This window comes from Phalacrocorax carbo, chromosome 10, assembly GCF_963921805.1.
Source record: "Phalacrocorax carbo chromosome 10, bPhaCar2.1, whole genome shotgun sequence".
NCBI classification, from domain to species: Eukaryota; Metazoa; Chordata; class Aves; order Suliformes; family Phalacrocoracidae; genus Phalacrocorax; species Phalacrocorax carbo.
In genome coordinates, this window is record NC_087522.1 from 7058298 (window position 1) to 7076761 (window position 18464).

Genomic DNA, 18464 nt, shown 5'->3' on the forward strand with positions numbered 1-18464 from the left:
ATGATGCACTTATATTTTTCTAACAAACATGAACGGGGTATTGGCTGTATTATCCCATCACCAGAAATGCAATAAAATACCATGAGGCTGTTGCTACTGTCCTTTCTGTTCACAGAACTCCTGTTGATATCAAATGAGGGGTTTGGATGGAGGGTCCTGTATACAGCATGCAATGTCCACCCTGGGTTATTTACACACATGTTCACCTCAGGAAAAATACATTTCAACCAAAACACAGCAACAGATGTTTAAAAGGCCCCTGAAGGCATACTTAAAATGAAATGGAGATCACCTCTGAAGTCCACTGAAACAGTGGAGAAGACTGTATGGCTTGAGGGACCTCTGGATGGTCCCTGGCCTCCAACTGCTCTCAGATCCCATAGATACCAGGACAAATTCCTCCTCCTGTTAAATTCATCCAAGGTGTGCCAGTTAAACTGGGGTTTAACACCAGACTCAAAAGCAGCTTTTTATGGCAGGATTGCCTCCAGTCCATGACAGCGAGCATGGTCAAGTCCCTGCCCAACTTCCCTGTTTCACTGAAGGGAGATGCTGGACTCCTCACTGTCCTCGCTGGGTTTTTGTTTCAGTTTCTTTTGCTGGAGTTGTTCTGCTTTCTATAAATAACCACTGGAGCAGAAGCTGCAGCTACTGGCTTTGCACTGAGTTGTTCTAACCATGGGCTGCTCTTTGTGTATCTTGGTTTTTGGGAGATTCTTGCTGAAAGAGCCTGAGTTTGTGATGATGAGGAAAGGGGAAGAACATGTGAGCTGTCAGAAAGTGCTTGCTGTGAGCTTGGAAGGTGGCACAGCTGGAGTCCTGTCTGCTGTGGGAGTTGCCATCGGAGCCACTGGTGTTCCGGCTCAAATGCCGGAGAGGTTATTGAGAGCATTTTGCAGCTTCTCAGGATACCCCTTTGGGCGAGGTGCCTCACAGCTGCCCAGTTTGTGCTGTCTTGCACGGAAGCTGTGGAGATATTGAACCACCACTGTTGACAGTGTCACAGGAAATAAGTCACTGCAGAGCAGTGTTCCCTAAGGCGTGACACCAGCAGAGTGTATCTGTTGTACTATCTGCATTATGCAGCCAGAGTGTTTTCCCACTGCTGCACGTGAACCTTAATTTATACTGTATTTAAACATTTGTACTGGAAGGCTGACTTTCAGAGGCTCAGAACAGCTGCAGCTCCTGCTGAATCCACTGAAGTCAGCTGGAGCCAAGGGTGGTGTGAATTTGCTTCCTTCTAGTTAAATCCTTAATCGTCTTGTTGAAAAGGTCCAGGTTTGGCTACAAGGATAACAAGCTGTCTGCAGCAGCCGGGCTGGAAAAACTGAAGGAAGGGTAACAAATTTTAAGTGTTTGTGTTCATTTTATGATTAAATATTGGTAGCTTTGTTGATGAGCAGCAGAAGTATAGAACAGACAATTAAGTGCTACCTTTTGGGTCATCAGTCTTCTATGTTTGCAGGTTACCATGTTGTGGATACCAGATCCAGAAAGGGCATCCTGCTCAACCCAGAAGAGCCCCCTTGCATACTTCTACAAAACACATCTGAGCTTCCCGAGATGAACTGAAGATGGGTTGTACCCAAACCAGAGCGTAGCACAGGGTGACAGCAGAAGGGAGATGGGTGTTCATCTTCAGAGTTCACAGTCAAACTTGCAGATGTGTGTGTAACAACTAAAGATCAGTCATGAAAACAGGAACAGAAGGGGGAGAGGCAGACGTGGTGCATTATTTCTGTTACACCAGAAGCTCACAGTTGAGTTTTGGGTGCAGGGAAGCTGTGGTGCTCCCTGAGCCGTGTGGGAGAAGGCTGGTCCCCCAGCCTAGGAGATGAAATGATGGGTGGGACAAAATACATGTGATTATTTCTTCCTTTACTGCCAGGAAACCGATTACAGCCACAGCTCTCATTGAATAGTGTCTTGCAGATTTGATGAATGTGTTTGCTGTACCTGCAGATGAATGTTCATAAGCAATGTTAGTACACTTTTTTGAGCATTTCTGGAATGTGTCTGCTGAAAAGATAGCATTAAATTTGCATAGTCAGCAAAAAGGGAAAGGTGAAGCATATCGACATTTTTCACTGGCAGAGAAGTCGATGTGTTCAAGTGTGATGGGTTTTACAGAGCACACCCAATGCTGGGGGATCTTTTACTGTCACCCATGCAGGCCACTTCGAAATGTCTGCTGTGAAGCTGGGGTGACACGTGTCTCTACTTCTGCGTGTGATTTCTGCCTGCTTCGGCTATTTGAGGTTCTAGGGCAATTAAGAACTAAGCGCAATTAAAATGGTTTGAAGCAATTCCTAGTATATTCAAGATCTAAACTAGTTCACTAGTTCCAGCACTCATGCTAAAATAAAATAGCAAAGAAGTATTTATAATCTTTGGGGTATTTTCTCCTTTTTGGAAGTTAAGGACTTGGTGTATAAATCATTTGTATAGTTTTCAACGTGAAAAGTAAGGGACTTTAATAGGCATGTTTCCTGGCATGCATCACGGATTTCTTCCTTAGACTTAGCAGTACAGGCTATGAGTTTGGAAGAGCTCTGCTGGTGTCTGGCTCCTGTGTTCCGCAGGGCTCGGCCCTCGCACCCTTACCCAGCCGCGTTCTCCTGGTCTTTTTGAGGCTTTTTCACTTTTCACATCCCAGTTCCTTCCAGGAGGTTGGCTAGGGCCTAGGATACGACTGCCCGATGTCCCTTTCACTTTGAAGAGGTCACCTCCACTTGAATTCCTGTTGTTCCTAGTCTGGGAGGTGTGTGACGGCCAGCAGCAAGCTCCACGTTCACCGAGTCACAAGTGTCACCCATCCTTGGGCTGGGCTTCCCCTCGCGGTTACGAGTATAATTTTAACCTGACACAACACAACTTTTTTTGAACAGCTGTCCATGCGTGACAAGGAGACAACACCTCTGCAGCTTCGACTGCTGAAAGGCCATCATGTAGATGTGTCGCACAAGGCATACCCAGCTTCTGCTTCCATATTGATAGCTTCAGGGCAAAGGTTCTTCTTCTGTATGCAGTTTGTTGGTTTTTTTCATTTGCTGATCCCATTTACTGAAGAATCTGGTCTGAGGAAATTAGGTTTAAAATCATTCATATACCGAGAGGATTTTGTACAGAGGCTGATTGGATGGGTGGGAATGGGCTATTCTGCTAAATCTGTAAATTTTATCTAATAAGTTTCCAATAAAATTGGATGTACAAGGGAACGATTTATTGTTGTCCAACAGTAAACTGAAGAAACCCTTGACTCCAGACTGTACAATGCAATTTTTGGAAGACTTTTAAATGACACTTGTATTTTGATTGAAGAATTAATGATTCTGGATTCTTCCTTAGTGTATCTGAGCCAATGTTTCCTTTTCTCTGTTTGTTTTTTTTTTTTTTCCTTCAGACTGCTGCGGGAACAGTGGATCAGAGCCAAATACGAACGGAAAGAGTTCATTCACAGCGAGAAGCAGGAGCCTTACTCTGCAGGTAGTGAAAGATATTTTTGGTAGATAAGTTTTTTGATATTCAGCACCTTCCTCTTTTTTTTTTTTTTTTTGTTGTTTCTGTGTTCTTTATATTGATTATTGCTCCTGTGTCACTGAATGGGAGGAGAAAGTGTGATCTTTTAGGAAAGATCCCTCCTGGCATTTCCTGTATTTCATTGGGAATATTGGGAATTTTAATATCTCATGGAAATAAATCAGTTATCAAGATACACTTGATATCTTTCTGTTGACTTCCATGGGCTGTTCACCAACAGCAAGTCAGATAAAGTACCAGTGAGTTTGTTTCTGGTAGCAGAAGGCATGAAACTGGACTGAAATGGAGGTAAGGGTGTTTGTCTTATCAAGGTGATTTTTGTTTTAGAAAGATGAAGTAGGATTATTAGCATGGCTTGGTTAACGGTAGGTAAGTGTGCCAGGGCCCCCACGCTTCCCAAATCTCTGTTACTGTCTTTCCACAACACTTCGTGTCGTCAGTGGGACCTGGTCTCCCTGTAGTATAATAGATGCACAGTGTTTTGCAATTGCAGAGACACAACACAGGTGACAGCTCGTTTCAGCACTCCCAGCACGATGGGCAGAGAGATGGTGGCCTTGCAAAGGGGTCGTTTAGCAGAGCAGTGGATCGGATTATTTTCTTATAGAAGGGCAGGATTTGAAGAGGAGACGCGGGGCTCGACTGTGTTCGTTGTGTGGCTGTGCCAGCATAAGCACTGGCATGAAAGTGCATTAAATTACCTGGGTATTTCTTTGCTATGTGTAAGTGGCATTTAATTTATTCTGCATATTAAGTAGTTGACACCAGCTATGTGCTTGGATGACTCTGGGATAATTTTATTACCAAAGACCATGTTACAGATGAAAGGTTAAAATATTATTTTCGTGCTGCTTTTCAAGACTAATAATAAGCAGGTAGCTCTAGCAGTTTGCTGTTATTAAAACCACAATTAAAATCTTATCTCATACATTCTCAGTTTGTTTAGAGCATTTCTGCTCAGCTGTTTTGTATACATGAGTGTGTGTGGGGTATCCATGTTCATATATAGTACATTGTGAATGTTTTTATTTTAGATTTTCAAAGCGGTCTGCTGGAGTTGGACATATTCTATTAACAGTAAATAGTTTGATTTCTTAGATAATTTTGGAATATAGCTGCCAACATGTGTATGATGTTCACCAGGAAAAATGTTTCCAGTTGATACCATGCAACTTCTAGCTGTAAAAGCTCGGATTCAACTGGGTCCTTCAGGCAAATGCATAATTTTAAGCACATGGTTAGTCCTTTCGACTACAAGAAGAGCACGTACCTGGTCAAAGTGAAGTAGGTGCTTCAGTGTGTGGGAGGAAGGATGGTGTGTTCACTAAACCCTGTCCCTACAGAGATGTTCCTCTGTGTGTTGGGACAGTTCTTGTATCGCTCGGGTGAAATGGGGTTGTTTTGTCATTGTGTCGTACGTGGAGCTGTACCACCAGTTTGCCCAGCTGGTGTAACCAGTGCCATCAAAGCTGGTCTGAACCGTGCCGTCCGTGGGCTCTCCAAGGCAGGCTGGAGCTTGGTGCTTGCAGAAGAAGCTCAGCTGCACCGCACGTCTCGGCTCTGCCCTCCTCGCTGCTTGCAGGGGTTGATACAGCTTAGTGGTCACACCAGTGGCTTGGAGGACGCACCCGGTGTGGGGTGGATCTCCTGCGCCTGATGATGCTGGGCTCAGCGCGGCTGGGAACCGCAGAGGATCTGGGCCATTGCTTTCCACTAATGACCTCCTGAACTGGCTGTGAACGCACCGAGGCAGGACCGACACAAAGACGCCCTCCTGCCTGCTCCACATCCAGTTTGTGTCTCACTTGAATGTATGTGTATCTCTTTTTCTTTCTAATGCTGTCTTAGACCATTTTTTCTCACCATTCTGAATTCCCTGGAGGGGTGTTAGATTACCAGTTTCTAAGCATGAAACATTTTGTTGCTAATAGAGACGTTGGTATCCATTTTCTCATGTTTGATGGAAGATTTAATTCCATTTTCCAATCCCAGGGGCAATTTTGCATTCTGATATTTGTTCAATAATTGCATAAAAAATAACAAAATGTTATTTTTGAATAGTTTTGAGCAACATCCTTTTCAAGGCAGCCTGATGAAACCCTGGTCAGAATTCAGTGTCTTTCAGAAAAATCCTTTGGGGAGAGACTGTCTGGAGCCAGTAGATGCCGAGCAGAAGCTGTTGTCGAACTGACAGACATAGGAGAAATGAGTCCTGGGACAGGAGTGTCAGATGTGCAGGTCAGAGCTGAGATAGTCATGCAGGGGAGCCTTGCAGGAGGATGCAGCAAACTCTTCAGCTGCTGATGAAGAGTACATATACGAGGTAGTGTGAGGTGCAAAGGCAACAGCTGCCCCAAAAGGTCTTTCATAGCCCCTGAACCGATGGGAAGCATCTGCCTCGTGAGATACAGAGTGGTGCAAGGTAGCAGAACCAGAACTGGGAAACAAAGACACTCTGCGTGTGCAGAAATCCCCGATGTGGGCAGCACTGAGCATGGAAGCCAGCTCTCGAGCCTCACCCTGGAGAGGAGCTGTGGCTGTAGATCCATAGGTTCAGTCCCTGCATCAGACGATCAGATGTTCCCTCGGGGATGTGCTGTTGTACACGTAGTCCCAGCTGCTTACCCTCGGTAGAAGATTGCAGTGGAAATTCCTGTAAGGGAAATTTTAGAGAGTTTCTTGCTCCCCCAGGAAGCCTCAGAGCACCCGCCCGTGCACTATTCACAGCTTTCAGCTCCTCTGCTCCCATTTGGTTTTTCAAACTCTGATTTCATTCCTCCAAAAGAGCCATCGTTAATGAGTATATTAGTGCCATTGATCTTAGTGTGAGGAGTCAGTTTGAGTTCAGATAATGCAGGGAGATTAGTAAAACAGTGATTAAATGCTTCGGTGATCCGCTATCGATTCTTAGATACACCCGTTTATACATTTGAGCTCTTAATTCAGCTGTAGTATGAGCGCTAAATAATTTGTTCACCCTAGCCAGACTTTATGAAGCAAAACGTTATTTACACCCCAGCAATCCTGATTAACACCGCGGTCTGCGTCCCTTCTGCTAAAGATATGTTTGTTGCACAACACCACAGAATAATACCAGTTTTAAGAGCCTCACATTAACATGTTTCATGTTGGCTTTATTCCTTCTGATAAATGAACTGGCTAAATTACTGTCAGTCTCCAGCTAATTATCTCTTTTAATTGAGTTTAATGGGGCATGGGTGCTGAATTCTCCTAGAAACAGAGGATGGTTGTAATTGCTGTCAAAGTCTGGATCTGGTTCTCAAGGCAATTGAAAGGTTTGATAATTTTAAAAAAGATTTTGATCAATTTTAAAAAGCTTGCACATTTTCCCCTGCTGTTGATAGGCAGCAGTAACGTTAATGCTTCCCAAAAGTCCTGCTGAAAGTTAATTCCTTTGGGTGCTTTTGATTCTTCTTAATCAAATGGATTTATTTTAACCAAGGGAGACATGGAGGAAGCAAAAGGGACCAGTGTTTGCAGGGCTGGAGCACTATAATATTATAAAGTAGTCAAGGTGCAGCTGCTCTAACACATCTCAGGCCACAGACGAGGGAACAGGGCATGCATGTGGCCAAGAAAGAGCAAAAGGGAGTTGTTTGCTCCTGTGAACTTGGCTTTGGTTCCTGATGGACCCATCTTGTTACTGCTGGGATGTCAGTAGGAATTAATGCCCTGGGACAGGCTGAAGCCCAGCCTGGGAGGAGTTGTGGGCAGGGATAACACATCTTTGGGTCTTTGCTTGAACATTAGCAAATGAAGTAGGAGAGCTCTTGACACTAGGCACTTAATCTCTTAACGCTTGTCAGGAAAAATGGCTTAACTTCACCGATAGGACCATGAGAGCACCTATCCACGGGATGGATGTGGCTGGTGCAGTAGGAGGGGGTGATGGGTATTTCCAGCAACAGACAGAGATGCCAGGCTTTGCAAAAGTAGTTGGCACCCTTTCCTTAAAAGCACTGCTTGAGATAATTCCGCAATGATTTATATGCTTTCCAGTGAGGCACAGGTTAAACTGGGCACAAACAGCATCATCATTATGGCCTCAAGCTGCGTCAGGGGAGGTTAGATTGGATATTAGGAAAAATGTCTTCACTGGAAGAGTGGTCAGGCCTTGGCACAGGCTGCCCAGGGAAGTGGGGGAGTCACTGTCCCTGGAGGTGTTGAAAACATGTGTAGATGTGGCACTTCAGGGCATGGTTTAGGAGGCCTGGGGGTGCTGAGTTGACAGTTGGACTTGATGATCCTAGAGGTCTTTTCCAACCTTAATGATTCGATGATCAAATGCAGCTTTCTGCAGCTTTGCTGTGAATGCTGCCTTGTTGTGTTTCCTATAAATAGGACAGTAAATCCTACTGCTGTTAATTTATCAGATGGCGGAAGAGCAGTCAGGAACAGGAGAAGATTCATAGTAGGGTGCAGCTGATAAAAAGTGCTGCTACCAGCTCTGCACGCCCGTACAATTCCCTTGCAGTAGGACTGGGGAATGGCGGTTTCCCTCGCTCACAGCACATGGTGTTTCATATCCTTCACATTGAGATATTTGATTCCCAAAGGCATTCAGGATGGGAACGCATCATTTGCAAGGGAGAAGGATAATAAATGCCAACAAGCAACGCCACTTTCATTCTTTAGTCGTAGGAAGTTGAAGCTCCTCAGCTGATGGAAATAGTCATAGGTCCCATAAAAACAGTGGAGGAATTCACATTTACACCAGCTGAAGATTTAAACTCTATCCTTCAGCATGGAAGTTGGAGGAATCTTTGATTATTTGATTGGTAGTTATATAGCTGGGTAGGGTGGCCTGTAGGACTGCAGAGTAAGATAATGTGGTGTTACTGCAACCTTAGATGGCCTGAGAGCTTCCATTGGAGCAACTGGGAAAGCAAGAAGATATCGGCAACACCAGGCATATTAGCAAAGTCAAAGATGATCAGGGCTTTAGCCTCTGTTGGCGTGTATTCCTATATTTACAGCGCTGTGGACTAGACCTTACTGTCATTATTCGGGTGAGCTCTCAGTTTACCCAGGTAGTTACAAAGGATAGTGTTTGTCTGAAGGTGCCTATTTGCTTGTGTTATCTTCTCTCAGCACCCTGAAGATTACTTGGCTTATATGTTATTTTGTATTTGCCTGCAAATACGATGGCAAAATAAATTATGAGACATGAAAGAATACCCTAAAATAGTAAAATCTGTTAATATGCACTTTCCATTCCATGTGGCTTTTGCATAATTTGGGCAGCAGTCTGAATTAATTTTCCTCTGCACTTGCACAGTTGGAAGGAGCTCTGACTGCAAAGCACTAGAGAAAATGCACGGGACATAAATACGTTCTTTCTCAGCGCGAGAAAGATACCCTTATTAGTTCAGTCTGACCCGCAGTGATGTAATGCAGTTTATTTTGGGCCCGATCAGACAAAGCGGTGAGCAGCGGTGCAGTTAAACCCCAATTATTTTAACTGACAGACCTCATCCTCTGCTGTCTCTTACCCCATTTCAGCTAGCTAGCGGGGAGCTACGAGTGTCAGAGTGACACCGGCTCTGCCATGTGTGTTTTTTACAACCTTCAGAAGCAAGCTCCTCTCTCCCTCTGCACACGCCGCTGAATTACAGGGCTGAGCAGCACCCGGAGAACAAACCAGTGCTAATGGCAACCTAAAAGGGCACAGGTTTTATTACACATCAGACAAGCCCATAGCACCGGGGGCGAGTCTACCAGGCAACCAGAGCAAAGAAATAAAGCATTGGCTTGAGGGCTCCTGGTGTCATTTGCTAAGACGTTAATGCATATGGTCTCTACGGAGGCGCTTGTGTGGAGGGGAGCGTGAAGCCGTATGTGAAGTGGCACCCTCCCCTTTGCTTTGCGAGCACACGCAGTAAAACCTGGTGGTAGACGGGGCAGGGGGGAGACAAGGTTCAGCTGCATGGTGGTGGTGGGATGAGGGGTGGCTGGGGGCAGGCGGTGTCTTCTGAGCTGCGGTTGTTTGCAAAAGAGGGGATGAGAGCGCAGAGGGAAGGAAGGAGGTGGGGGACAGCGAGGTTGCAGCCACTCAGAACTGCAGCAAAAGGAAGGTGATCAGGAATTTCCCTGTAAAATGTTTTTTGTCCTTTTTAATCAGAAATTCTTGCAGGAAATGGCCAACCTCAGTGAATTCACAACTTCAAAATGCAATTTGAGAATTAACAAACTTATTGTTCACCCACTTTTCATTTGTGGGTGAGGGAAAAAGCACAAGAAAAACTCAGAAGGTCAAATTGCTGACGTGAGAGGTGTCCAGTCTAATTGTTTTATTTTTGAATCATGATGGGATGAGAGTTTCTGAGAGGTTGACTTATTTCTGTTATATTCTTTGATCTCTAAGAAAAACACCTCCTCTCCAGCCAGTAACACTCCCTCCTCCCACTTACTAGCGGAGCACAGCCTGGGGGTCTGGGAAGGGGAGCTGGGGAGAGGAGAGGGCTTCACAGGGCACGAGGGCTGCGTCCCGGGGAGATGGGCACAGACACAGTTCTGGTCATTTGTGCCACAGCCTGCTGTGATGGGAAGTGGTGCTGAGGATGGGTTGTGCCAATCAGCCGTGATCAGGGCGGGTGAGAGCCCAGCCCAGCCCTACAAGGATGTGGTGGTGCTGCAATGTTGGGAGGGTCGGTCTTGGGAGAGACTGGAAGCACATCTCCTGTCGCTGTCCTTGGGGATGGTGGCTCTCTGCCTTAGGAAAACTAGGACTTTCACCTGATATATTTGGTGTTACAGCTTTTTGGAGAAGCCTAAAGGGGTCCGTGGAGTGATCACCAGTTGAATGCTGTACTTTGGGGCTAGCAGAGCCTGCTGTCTCTCTCATGTGGGATCACATCCCCTGACCCTGTGAGAGGAGAGGGTTCCTTGCTGGGCCCACAGGCTCAGGGGAACAGGGCATCTTCTGTGCAGTCAGCGAGATTTTTGTGCTGCAAACTGCTGGGGATAACGTACTGAAAGAGAGCCTCTCCTTTGAGCAGCATGTGTTTTCTCCAGCATCCTTTCACATACACGTACTTGCCTGTGCCAATAAATCACTGCCCTGCAATACAGCCTTCGCAGGCTTGGCTGCAGCTCCCTTGTGGGGAGGGATGGTTGAAGTGAAACAGAAATTGATGCTGGCGAAAAGTCTTAAAAAGACATCTGCAAAGTGTCAGTTCGGGACCCTGTAGTGGTGTCAGAGTCGTGGCAGCAGGTTGTTCCCAGATTTGGGCTTCCATGAGAGGTGCAAGAGAGGCAAAGGTAGTTTTTTTTGTTTTTATGTTTCTTCCCTATTTCTGCCTCGACTGGTGTGAGCCTATATTAGTCTGTCGGGATTGTGCTGGTTTATGCTGTCTGAAACCCTTGACGTGGGAGACTGTTCCCTCCTGTTGGACCTGCTCAGTGGTCAGAGCATCACACCGTGGGTAGTGAGAAGCCCTTCCTCGTGCAAGCCCTGGCAACATCTGATAAAATAGTACTGTAGAAACAACTCAGTACAGATGACACAAAGCTGTTGTGTGAAACCATCTCCTTGTAAGCAAGAAGTGCCATACGTGCTTCCTGGAGCATCCTTTAACTGCTGATGAGACAAGCCTGTTAAGTAAAATAGTCAAATTGAAACTCTCTTCTTGCAAAGACATTGTCAGCTAAAGCAAGAGCTGTGTTTTAGCGCTGGGGATGATTTAAGCCAGGTAGTGTGTGTGGCTAGGATGGTAGCCAGCTGCCATCTCAGCTTCTCTCATACAGACCAGCGTGAAGATTATTTCATTGCCATTTTTTCCCCAAATGCTACCCACATCCTTGGCTGATGTTCCTGTTTATATTTCCACAAACTCCAGGGAAGTTCTCCTGGCTTTTCCTGGTGAAGAATCTGTGGGTGGTCAAGGTGATGCTGTACTAAGCACTGTACAAATACACTCAACTGTATGGCCATCCTGCTTTGCAAGGTAAGAGCACGCAGATGCTGGCTCCTTGGAGAAAAAAGAGGCAGTTCCCCGCTACAGGGGTGGTTCTGCAAAAAGTGGGGATGAGGCTGACTTAAGTATGTAAATTATCCCATTGCTTTATAAGCAAGAGATAGTGTTTAGCAACTACAGGGAGCTACATCTGGCTGGAATTGTCCAAGATACTGAAAAGCTAGAGGGGGAGATGGACAGACGATGCTCACATAAGCTTTGGTTCCTTAGGAAACCGAGCTCACGAGAGGAATAAGAGAAACTGCATGATAAAAGCAACCATTTCTAAGCTTATCAGCAACAACTCGCTGGTCTTTGACCGGGTGCCGGTGTGTGCCATAGGAGAGCGCGGTGGTGCAGAACAAGGTCACCTGCCTGGCTCACCCCTAGGCAGCAGTGCCTCGCGAGGCGCAGGAGCATCTCGCTGCCTTTTGGGGTGTGGGAGGGGGCATTTGGCTGGTTTGGGTTTGGTGTGTGTCTGAAATAATCTGCCGCCATTTCCATGCTGTGCCTGAACACTGGCGTGGCTGCCGGTGCGAGGGTGGGTGTACCTGGCCACGGTGGGGGGCAATGTGCCGCCTCTCTTACATGACCTGACAAGGTATATAAATGCTTCAGCAGTTGTTTTTTTTTTTCCCCCCTTCCACCTTCCCTCCCTTCCCCCAGTCCCCTACATGGTTACAACATCTCCTTGTGATAAAAATAGCCTTTGGCGTCAGCGTGGGGCTGAGCGGAGCCGCGTCGCTCTGCCTGGCCTTTGTTTGAGGGGCTGCGGCACAAACCCAGGGCAGCTCCCGCAAATGTTCAGTCCCGGAGCAGATCTGCTGACTAATGTGGCCGGCTTTGCAACAGCAGCTCGGAGCAGTTTGTAACTGACCCATAAGTGCTTTGTTAAGAAAAATGGGTTTATAATCTCTGCTACCTGTTCAGTCTTTTGAGCAGTGGAGAAATCTTTGCAGTGGTTTGTATTAATGTACCCAAAGCCTTCCCCAAAACCTAGTGATGGCCATGGAGGCATTTCTGGTGACAGCAGTGAGATTTGAAATATCACTTTCTAAGCATTAAGTTACATTAGACTCCAAATACCAGAAGAAAACTTTAGAGCCACATAATGCTATGAAATAATAAGCTGCCATTAAAGCCCAGCCTGCATTATGTGTTTGTAAAGTGAATAGTACCGTACAAATAAATAGTTTATTTTCCTCTTATTCTCTTTCTTTTGCTGGCAAGTTTCCCACAATGCCTCTTGATTTACACCATATATAGAAATTTAGGAAAAGCCTGTTATAACTGGCTCTTCTGACATTTTTTCAGTTGAACTTCTGAAAACGCTGGCTACTTCTGTGATCTTGATCCAAAGATCTGAGTTTTTCAGGAGTTTCTGTGAATGTAAAACTGTTTAACCTCAATGCACACGTGGCTGATGGGCAAACAGAGCTGTCAAAAGCTTTAGCACACAGTGATCTTAGTCCGTAGAAAGGAATTTTCAATATAAAGAAATCAGTTAATTTATTTCTACTTATTAGCCTCAAAGAGGAGTTGCTGCTTTGCTCCGACTGCTTTTTAATGTCATTGTTATCTGATGCTAGTTTTAAAATGAATTAAATCCTCTTCTGATGGTTGAAAGGCTCAAGTATTAGAGCTGGGCTTTGAGAGAAGCTCCAGCATTTTCTGCTGCTGCCCCTCTTTGATGGGAAGTGCTTGTTTTCGTGATGCAGGGCTGCACCGTGTGTTGGGAAGATGCAGTTGTCGCGAGATCTGCAGAGCATCCCTCACTGAGGTGCTTTTAGGTACCGCTGTCTTAGCCCCTCTCTCCCATCCATATAATCAGATCCCTCATAGCCCTATAGATGGAAGTAAAAAAATAACAGTGCAGCTAAAAAGTAGGAAAAATCAGGGTAGCCTGGTATTTTGTTGTAAATTCATGTAGACTTTTGCAAAGCAGAGATTTGGACGTGAATGAGGAGATGTTTTGTAGTAGGAAGTCGTGACACCAGCTCTCTGCAGTGCATGCCGGTGCTTGGTGTGCACGCTAGGATTGCATCACTGGTGCCTTCTGTTAAATCACAGTTTCCAGTAAATAGTAAATTCCCAGCAGCAGGTTCCGGTATTTGGCTGAACCAAAGCACCAGGTTCAACTTCTACTGGATTTCAGCAAAATTGTGTTACAAATCTCTGCACTCAATCCTGCCCTTGTCTGTAAGATCTTGGTTCCGAAGTCTGGCTGCATTTTTCACTCTCCTCAGCTGAATCCATGAACAATTCTTCTGCTTGGCACTGATACCCCCTTGCAGTTTGTGCTTGCACCCTTGGGGAGCTGGACATGCAAAGGTGGAGGTGACCTCAGGAGGAAGCTGGATTTGTGTCTGAATGAGGAGCCTAGGGTGCAGGGATGTTGCACCTCTCTGGCACGGACCTCTGCCCTTTCTCAGTGTCCCAGAGTATAAAATTATTTGGCACCACAGCCTGCGGCATGCAAGGGCTGTACCAGGGAATTTGGCCTCCTGGCTGAGTTTTGCAGCCTGCCACCAGCTTGGTGCTGCACAGCTCTGCCAATGCATCTCTCCTGGTCGTTGGAGCAGTGGGGAGTGTGGTGGGGGGATGCGGGAGGGCAGGCTCAACGGCAGCTAAGTGGCAGCAGGGCTCTAGCCTTCTCCAGAAAGGATGCAAATATCGCTGTTTGCATTTCAAGGGAGCATAAGAGCATTGTGTGCAGATTGCATCCAGTGCTCTGGATGCTGTACACATGCGCCAATAAAGCAGCCCTGGTCCAGAGAGGTTATAATCAAAGAGTGTTTAGCAGAGAATGGGTATGTGAGCATCTGGATGGAAGCAGCAAATCCTACAGTTCTCCCAACCCAGTATCAAGATTACTGGAGGCTGATGTACTGTTGTCAGGAGGGGGTTAAAGCACGAGCATCCTGCCAGCAAGCAACCTTGCTCGGCACAGAAACCTCCTTCTTATGCTGCCAGAGCCACAGAGGGGTCTTCTGTTCTCCCAGCACTGACATCAGCTGTCGGCTGGGACACAGTGTGAGTCATGCTGGGAGCCAGGCTCGGTGGGCCCTGGTCCCCAGCCGCTGCCTCGCCGCACCACCGGGTGGGCTCTCCCATGGCTGGAGAGAGCTGTTAGACATCTCACTTACTGTGGGGATGGTGCTTCTTCAGAGCACACATGCTCCTGGGTGAAATGTTGCTCGGTGTTCCTCGCTTGATGGGTCCGAGCCCCCATGGCTCTGTCCTCGCCAGCGCAGCCGCCCGGTGCGCATTGGGTGCGGTGTTTGCAGCCCAGGGAGCCGGGCAGGGTGCGATGCCCCAGAGGGTAGGTGCAAGGTCTAGTGTCTGCACCCATGTGCCGGCACTTGTGCTGTGGATTTTGAGTACAGAAAACGGGGACTTAAAGGCTGAGGTTCTCCCTGCCCCCACCCCCCAAATTTTTGGCTAATGGGGAGGAATAGTTTAAGCTGAAAGGCTCTGGAAAAAAGACTGAAATGGGTGAAGGAGGAAACTCAATGGAAAAGCAAGTTCAGCTGAAGCAGATAAGCAGATGGAACACCGTTTGCTGATGCTCAGCTTCCTTTTCATGTCTTTCCAGTACGGTCCTGCATTTAACATCACACGACTCCCTGTCAGGGCTTGCTCCAAGAAACCTTTCCCCACCCTCTCCCTGGAGGTCTGAGGGACATATAGTCATCACTTTAAAACAAACGACTACTACTTCTTCCTCAGTGTGTCCTGACACTGCTCCTGGGGGAAGCAGACAGGGGGGCGATGCTGTGCAGGTCACCTCTCCTGCTCTCTGCAGCCTCATGCAGGGCAGAGTAAAAGCTCACACAACAGCCTGTCTCTGGGGTGAATAAATACTGAACCAAATTGCTTTGGAAGGAAAGAGATCCATTTGAAAAGAATCCACTAAAGAAATCAGCAGCAGATATAATCCCCAGCCGGACTAACGGCATCTGCTGCGGCATCAGCAGTGAGTCCAGGCAAGGCAGTGGAGAAAATGGATCCTCCCGGCGAGCTGCCTGCGGTGAGTCCCGCTCAGCCCTCCGTACAGCGCTCACTATAGCAACTTCGCAATACAAATGATTTAAACATCAAACACGGGCTTTACTGCAGTAAAGACAAGGCGCATCAAAGAGCTGTTTAACAAAGTAAACTAGGGAGGAGGGTGGAAAGGGAGATCACAGTGTATTTGTCTTACTATTGTTTTTCCTCCTGCAAGAGGAGCAGGCCTGTGACAGGGACCCGCATGTGGCATCGTTCCTGTGCCAGGATGCGCTGACGTTTCAGCAGGGCGGGCATCATATGACCAGGACCCAGAGCAGCCTTTCAGTGCCTTCCAGTAGTGCCTGGAAGTGCTGACTTAGGCTCAGAGCAGCCCCTCTGAAAAAGCAACGCTGCCTCGTGAGACTGTTAAAATCAAAGGAAGGTGCCGAGCTGTTTTCCAGCCTCACTAAGGAGGCACTGCACAAAGTCACCACAAGAAGACAAAGGCTCTAAATGCAAAAGCTTTTCGTTTAGAGGAAAGTCCCTGTCTGGGCCCTGGCGAGAGGCCAGTGAGTGCCGGTACGCTCTCTGGGAAATTCGTGAACATTGTAGCGACCCAGTGATGGTGTTGAGAGAAATCAATGTTCCTCTTACAGATAGCTGCTGTAGGAAGAAAAACATCTAGCAAATAGAAATACACCAATGTCTTCAGCTCCCCTAAGCATTTAGGCAGGCAAAAACCACGGGCAAGGACCCGTGGGTCTGAGCTGCAGTGGTGGAGGAGGAGCACTCGGCCAAGCAAGGCGTTGGCAGCTAACTCTGGGGAGGGGGTAGCACCACCACGTGCTAAAGCTGGATGTTCACAGCTAGTTTAGGATCCAGCTGTATTTTTAACAGCTGGTTCTGTCAAGCTGCCTTCAGTGTAGCTCTGATCCAAGCTTCTATAATTAGCCAAATAGCAGCAGCTCTTGTACGAAAAGTAAAGCAGCAGCGATGTTTGTTGCAGGGGAGCAGAGTGGTGTGGGAGTGAGCCTTATCAAAAAGGGTAAGGGCTGGCCCATTAAATTTTAAATAGTTGGGGTTTAGTCTTTTTTTCCTCCACCTAAGCACTTAGTGCAAAATGTTTGGTTAGGTTTTTTCCCCTCAAAAGTAGCACACCTAAGAAATGTTGTTTCATTTTGCATCATCCTTAACAGAAATATTTACATGTGTCAACTCGAATAAAGAATGTTTCATCTGTGGTCAATTTGAGGTCAGTTGTGTTTGCTGAACTTGTACAGTTTCTCATGGGCGAGATGGTCTGACACCTTCCTGCCCCTGGATTCCCTTGGCAGCTGAATGCGCTGCCTGTGTTTTGGGAAGTGCTTTGGATGCTCCCTGGTGATGCCCTGAGCTGTCGTGCCCCTGGGAGAGCCAGTCCACCCGGTGAGTATAGGCTATAAGATCAATAAGTGTATGAAAACCCCCGATTATAATTAGCATGAATCATTCCTGTCCTTGAGCTTTCCCTATTTGAAGTCAACCAACTTAAAATACTATATTTTGACATTGCTCAGGCTGCCTGTTCCTGTAACCTTGGGTTTTTACAGTCAATAAATGGATCTACACTAATTAGACAGAGCTAGAGGGAGGTATTAGGCTGGCTGTCCATGTTTTTGATAACAAACATTTAGGGAAAAAATAGCGGAACCGTCCTTTTCTATTTCTGATGGTTTATGAAGGTATTTCTCCATGTCCCGGATCTCCTGGTGTTTCTCGGTGTTTTTATACGGTGCACGTTCCCATTTCCTGTGTAGGGACACAGGACCAAAAGGCAGGTGCATCTTTCTTCTGCTAATGAGAAGAGAGAGACTAGGAAGCAATGTGATAACAAGGTACGTGGAAAAAGGCTGATTTCATGGCAACTCATCCTAGATTAATTAAATTTCTATTAAAGAAAGATCCATTTTACGTTGGAGAGTTGCGCAGGGCCAGGCAGTTTCTGTCTCTCCCCAGATGAAGAACGTTTTTCTGGAGTGAGGTCATGTCTTTTTCTGGAGTTTGCCAAAGATGTAGTTGAGCCTTAGATCAACTTCAACCAAGAGGTGTGAACGTTTGCTCTGTGCTTCTTTCTGACTGACAGCAGCCTGTCTCTATCTGAATTTTCCTGCTATAGTGAGCTTGCCTGAATTTTCACCTTGAAATCTCTGATGGAGCAGAAGTCTGCAGCAGAGAACTTGTCCGCACCCCACCTCTTGGATGCTTACGGTGGAATGGGATTGGGAGGTGCCTCCTCAGCTGGCTAAGTAGGACTGGTTTTAAAACCGTTGCTGCAGTTGAGGTGCGCACACAGCAGCTACCTAGGTGAGCCAGGTCTGTGTTCATAACCAGAGCAGCCCTTGAGGGAAGCGATTATGTGGCACATCAGTAACAAACAGTATATCCCCAAAACACCTAAAAGCCAAGAAGGCTCCTCAGCAGGGAGTGAACTTCAAACTTCCATGCAGTGTAAGGGCTGGAGGAAGTTGTTTTGGCATAGCAAAGTCAATGGGAGTTTTGGTAAATGATTTATTTGGTCAATGATTTATTTGGGCTAGAATGTAGCTTTGATTTCAGGAGTTCATAAAGTGGGATCACACTGCTCCTGGGGATAGGAGGTGACAGTTTTAGAAAAAACAAGGTGTGCAAATGTCCTCCTACAACCTGAGGCTGTGGCTGGGCTGCTGAATGCCCCTCCCTTGATACCACAGCTTCTGGAGCATCCTGTACAAGCTGATTTCTGGGGCAGCTATAAAACCAGCAGCCAGTAAAGGAATGAGTCCTAAATTAAAAAATTCTCTATTCCTTTCATAAAGCAATAGCTTTGACTGTAAATGTGTCGACCACTCAATAATAGATGATCAGGAGCCGTTAGCACTGCAGCAGATGTGCTTGAAGCCATTTGGATTTATCTTCAAAGCAAACAAAGAGGAATGT

General features: G+C 46.5%; 1 protein-coding gene across 1 annotated transcript in view; it reads left to right on the forward strand.

Annotated features, from left to right (window-relative positions):
* ADAP1 (ArfGAP with dual PH domains 1) overlaps window positions 1-18464 on the forward strand; it is a 62371-nt gene that overhangs the window by 20176 nt on the left and 23731 nt on the right. Inside the window, exon 4 of the mRNA XM_064461666.1 lies at window positions 3407-3489. Within this exon, the coding sequence (XP_064317736.1) occupies window positions 3407-3489 (83 nt within the window). The remainder of the gene's footprint in view (window positions 1-3406; window positions 3490-18464) is intronic.